Source organism: Calidris pugnax, unplaced genomic scaffold (genome assembly GCF_001431845.1).
Source record: "Calidris pugnax isolate Ruff unplaced genomic scaffold, ASM143184v1 scaffold44, whole genome shotgun sequence".
Lineage (NCBI taxonomy): Eukaryota > Metazoa > Chordata > Aves > Charadriiformes > Scolopacidae > Calidris > Calidris pugnax.
The window spans coordinates 10,469,595-10,475,594 of NW_015094506.1; the positions used below are offsets into that span (position 1 = coordinate 10,469,595).

Here is a 6,000-nt window from a genome sequence, read left to right on the forward strand (position 1 = left end):
ACAATTAAGCAGAACAGGTTGTCCAGAGAAGTTGTGCAGTCTCCATCCCTGGAGGTTTCACGACCTGACAGAACAGAGCCCAGAACAACCTTGTTTGATCTCAGAGCTGACGATGCTGTGAGCAGGGGGACAGACTGGAGACCTCTTTTGAGGTTCTTTCCAACCTGAATGATTCTGTGATCCCAAGGAAGCGAATCCTCTGTTCAAGAGCCCCCAGGCTCTCAAAAGTTTTCGCTAAGAACACCTGGTAAAGCCAAATGACTGAAAACTACTCTTCTTCTTACTGACAATGTGAGAGTTTACAAGTCCCCCGTGGTTTACTTCCCACAGCAAACAGGGATGAACTGAAAATTCATTGTAACTGGACAGAAATATTCACTCTAGAAATGTTAACTCTAGAAACCTGTCAAACATCAGATGAAATACCAGCAGTATGGTAATACACAGAAGATTACTTTACTACCAGAAAATTAATTACAGGATCAATTTTGATACCAAATGATATTTAGAAGTCTGTTATTCTTTCCTTAAATAAAAGGCCATGAATCATTTGGAATTAGTTACCACACAAATTCAAATGTCATTCCTGAAAATTAATGGCCATGATTAAACTGATGTGACTCTGTTGACTTCAAAATCTAATTTCAGCAGCGCTTATACCAGCTAGGATTTGTCCTAGGATTCCAAACTATGCCAGATAAATTAAGGGGCATATACCAACCCACATATTTATCACCCACTGAAAAATGGAAAAATTCAAAGAACAGACTGTTATGTATCTTCACTTGCATTAAATCCCAGATGAAAATCCAACCAAGGTAGCTTAGCATTCAGTAATTATCACAGCTACTTAGCCTTTGCACATCATAAAATAAACACCTCAATATGAACTACAGCAACTTCTCTCTGTCTTACAGACATACACCTAACTTACGTTTGGATTTTCTCTGAAAAACTGTAGAATCCTTTTCTTCCCACGCAACTTTTTTTTAATGGCAAACCTCATTTCCAGATTTGCCATTGTGATTAGGTAACATCCTACAACTCTCTCCTGTTGACGTTCTCTAATTTGGGTACTTCTCCAACTCATCTCTTTGGCTGTGACCCACAAGATCCTGGGATCTCTGGAAGAGATCCAAGACTCTAAAAGCTCCTGTTCAGCCACGGAACAACAGAAGGAAAGGCCTTCTTAAAGCTCACTAGCTACCGGAACAAGTTCGTAACAAATTCCAACATTCCTCCTATGTAATGGCTACAGAGCTTCGATTTCATAATTGTGATCCATCAAAATGTTTGTCAGTGCTCAGTCAGGTTTCTGAAAAGAAAATGAGAGTGAAATTTGGCAAATTCATGGGTATTAACTTAGGCAATTGTGAAGATGTGCTTACATACGTGCAGGTTATGCTAGCGAGTCCATTAACACATAGGCCCCAAGACTGTGTAAGTAGATATAACCAGAACTTAGACAAGTGTGGATCAGAGGAAAACAAGCTGAATATAAAACTGCAAAATGTTTTCAGAGTAGTTTCATCTAAGACACCACTTGCCTCTTGCTAGTTAGAGATCACATCTCTGGGAATCCAGTATTATATACGTCCAGAATAAAAACATCCAACCAGGACAAAATGCTTTGTGCATACTACCACACAAAATGAAAACCAAATTAGCTAGTTCTCATAAGAAGCAATTCCACAGAATTTGCAGCACTCATATACCTTTTGATAAAGCTGGTAAGCAAGGATCCTAAAAATCACTAATTTTCAATAACAGACTCAAATCCATCATTAAAACTTAATGCAAATGTCAACTTTGGTCTAAGTAGTAGTGTGAGGATAAAGAGATTACACACCTACAATGAGTTCCTACAGGATGTGGAGCAATTTGGTTCCAATCCAGTGAAGTACTCAAGTCCATGCTTAACATTAAATGCATGGGCAGTTCCCTTGCAGATGATGGAAATACTTATATGCCTAATGTTAAATATGCCCTTAAGTGCTTTACTGGGTGACGGCCAGAAAGCTCAGTACCTTACAGGAATGAGTGCAGAGCAGAACACACAGCAGTACAGGACCACAAATACCTCAGGCTAAGTCCCTCTTGCAGTGTAATACTGAGAAGCACAGTGCCGACACAGTGCAAAGACAAGCAGCTGTGTGAGTGTAGACAGGTAAGACGATGTCTTGCCTAAAGGTAATCAGGATAATTACAGAAACCTGAAGAATGACAAGACCAAAAGGAAAACAAACTGATGCTACTCCCTAACCTATAGTCTAACTATAAATTGTATTCCTGCAGTGAAAAACATTGTATTTTCAATTCCTACATAAACTGGCAGTCTGTGTCCGTGATAAGTCACATCATGGACATCATATCACAGAATTTAAGCGTACCCAGCAAGGAAGACTAAGACCCGCAGCACCCTACAACACACAGCATCTGCAGTGCAAAAGTCAGGCTGACATTCACCATGGTCCACCCGCCACAAACACCATCCAGGTCTCGCACTCCAGGCAGTCATGACGCTGCAACTCATTCACTTCCTTAGTACCAACACTGCCTTTAAAAGACTGGGCTCCAAGGCAGAGGTTAAGTCCTGCTGCTTGCTGCCATTCCTACACATCATACTGCAATGTACTGCTGTCAGCTCCCCACTACTAGGCACTCCCTTCTGGCCAGAGCCACCGCTAGCAATTGCACACTTCTCCTAAAATCTGCGTGCTGACGGGACGTGCTGCTCACCATTCTCCTGGCAGTTCTGAAGCCCACACACTTCCAAGTCCAGGAAGAGCACGTTCCACATTTGCAGAGACTCCCATGATTTGGTGAGAGACAGAGGAAGGATCTGGACTAAAACAACCCAGAAGCAGCAGCATATGGGCCTGTCATCTCCAAACTTACTCTGCAATAGCCTAGCCTAACCTTCTGTAGCATAAAAAACATATTAAAGCTGAACTACATGCATTTATTTCTATGTTTATACACCATAAGCACATATAATTAGCTAAAAAAGGGAGCATAATTAGCCATGTAATGTTACAGGTCATATTACTACACAACACCCAGATGTCCTGCTATCTCACAAAATATTAAAATACCACTTTCCTGTCAGTGGTAAACTGTATTTATTGTTGTGCCAAAATATCATGATTAATACCATCACCATAGTTAGGGACATAATGTTAAGCAAACAATCCTTTTAATAATTTTTAAAGTTGGGATTCTTCAGCATTGTACCCAAATATAACCTACGTTTCCAGAAGGGAAAAGCCTTCTGGGATATGAAAGTAACTTTGGAGCCACATGAGTCTGATGTGAATGAGACTGATCCTTAAACAAGTAGATTGTTGATTTTTCATATTCAGGCACTGGGAGGCAATGGGGGCAGGGGATTGAGAGGAACACTGCTCAGACAGAAATACCTGCCTGACCCTACCTGCATTACCTTACCAAATGAAATCTGTAAGACTCTTCTGGAATTTCTAGCATGGGGCTTTGGAAAGTGTTTATAAAGGATCTGCTGCTGCCCAGGGAGGCGGCTTTTTTTTTTTTTTTTTGCTGTGCAGGATCAGAAAGCATCTTGTGAAGAAACCCCATGAATAATTGAATAATTAGGAATATAGTATACAAATTAAAGATCCAACTAGTAAACAGGTATTATTGGGACGAGACCTCAAATTCATTCAGCAAGTTTGCCTTGTGAGTGCACAGAAATAGGCAGTAAGCTATAAACTGCCACTGGAAATGAAAGGATCGGCTCCGGCTCTGTGGCAAGAGTTTCACTATTTACTTCAGCACAGTTGTTTCACCCACATGTGGGGTTCTCATTCGTAAGTACATCCTCTAACACTAGCAGTAGTCCACAACTCAGCAGGGAGATGAGCAGACTGAATCACACGTCCCCTCCAGTAGTTTGTATTTGGAAGGATCTCAGCACTGCACTCTGCTATGGACAGATTTGGGAAGCCAGGGAACGACTTGCACTTCTTTCAAGGAGTTTCCAGCAACCTCCCATCATAACACAGCAAGGATTCAGGGGTTAAGCTGCAAAATCCCTGGATGGTGAGGGAGCTGCAAAAGAGCAGGGCTTGCTTTACGATGGCTTGCTTGATCCCCCACGGTTGTCCCTGATACTTTTCAGCATTGTTCCTTTTGCTTCAGCTCTGAAAAGACTTCTGAGTGTGACTTAAAAGCATGGAAGGGCCTTGCAAAAGCACCTTTTCCTGAATTACACTTTTAGCTTCCTGAATTTCATTTCTAGTTCATTTCTTTACTAGCTACCGAGGCCACAGCAAAGCCGGTAGCTTTGCTTATCCTGCCCTCCATGCACACAGCTCACCCTCAAAAGGAGGAAGGAGCTGAAGAGAGAGTGTTAGAGAAGTAGGTGACCAGGGGATCTCCATGGGATACCACTGCCTGTGAAAACGTAACCACTGCAACAACAAAGACATATCGCCTACTGCTCTCTGCTGTGCGTACAGGTTTTAGGGGGGTGGCTGTGAGCCCCCTCCAGCAAGGCCAGTCCTGGGAGTCTAGGGAAACACCTACCACTGAACAAACAACCGTAAATAACTAGTGAGCAATGTGGATAACAACGCACACAGCCCAGTGCACAGGAGTCAATTTGATGGGCTTTTTTTTCATTTCTGATGTAGCTGCAATGACATGAGATGTGAATGCACAGAATAAGGTAGGAGATGCTTTATCTAGGCTGTACAGAAAATACAATGAAGTACGACTAATCCTTGGCAGCAAAGGGCGCACTGAGTGAGGAGCCTGGGACTCGGGCCTGACCCGGGATGCCCTCAGGTGTTCCCTCAGACATGTCTTTCCCGAGATGTAGGTGGGAAGAACACTCCAAGGTCTGGCAAGGGATCGGCTTTTTAGAGGCAAAGTGCTGCAGAAATCTTTAGGGTTGATGGAGCCAGGGCTGACACACAAAGCCTGGCACAGCTCTGAAGTTCCCCGGGAACTTCACGTGCCATCAGGTCAGGGACACCCCACCACTCATGCACAGTGACACCAGCCACAACAACAGTGTCAACAATGGCGTGCAGGACGAAAGCTTAGCAAAACGATGCCCAGACTTACGCAGCTCTTCCCGACCACGTCGAAGTGCGACAACGCACAGGCTTGCTTCTTCACCTCCTCCATCCCAAAGATGCAGACGGCGGTGTCGTTCCAGGCCTTGTCGTTCAAGGCCTCAGGGTCGCGACTGTGGCGGAAAACACCCACCCACCAGCCCCGTTCACCCTGGCGGACAAGGCTGGAGGAAACGATGAGGCCCCTGCACCCGCACTCCAAATACACGTGCCCTTTCAAAGTAAGGCCACCCTCCGAGGGGCTGTGCAGCTGGTGCAGGACAGCCATGCTCGGTGGCTCCGTGTTGTTGGCCTCCCTGGCCTTCAACTTGTAGTAGGGAAAGAAGAAGTGATCCCCCCACTGGAGCGCGTCGACGAAGTGCAAAGGCTCGTTCTTGCGCTTGATGATGCCCAGATCCTCCTTGGTCAACAGGTCGACCACTCTGCGCACCGTGATGACGGTCGCCTCGTCCGACTGGGAGGGCTCGCACTTCAGACGGCTCCTGTAGGGGAGGGCCGAGTAGGTGGCCGCCAACGCCAGGTACCAGACGTTGGCCACCTGGAAGACGACGCCGGCGGTGGAGCCATCGGGCAGGCAGCTGACCACCTCGCTGCGGTTGACGCGCAGGTGGTAGGTCGGTTGCTCCCACACCTCGCAGTGGCCGTTCGTCTGGGTCCAGCCGGTCAGCACGACGCCCACCCCGCGGGACTCCTCGTAGGCCAGCAGCAGGTTGCTGCGGACGTCGGGGGGCTCCCCGCAGCCCTGCTCCTCCGTCGCCGGCATCACACGGCGGCGGAGCCCCAGCTCGGGCCCCAGCTCGTAGACGCAGCTGCCGCCCGCCACCAGCACGCCGCCGCCGCTCACCTCGATGTTGTCGATGGGGGCCCCCGGCAGCTCGAAGCTCTGGGGGCCGCCGGCGCC

The 6,000-nt window shown here is 46.5% G+C and overlaps 1 protein-coding gene across 1 annotated transcript in view; it reads right to left on the reverse strand.

Moving 5' to 3' along the window:
* Positions 1-6,000, reverse strand: part of PLXNC1 (plexin C1) — a 75,176-nt gene that overhangs the window by 68,257 nt on the left and 919 nt on the right. The window contains exon 2 of the mRNA XM_014963300.1: positions 5,089-5,982. Coding sequence (XP_014818786.1) covers positions 5,089-5,982 — 894 coding nt within the window. The remainder of the gene's footprint in view (positions 1-5,088; positions 5,983-6,000) is intronic.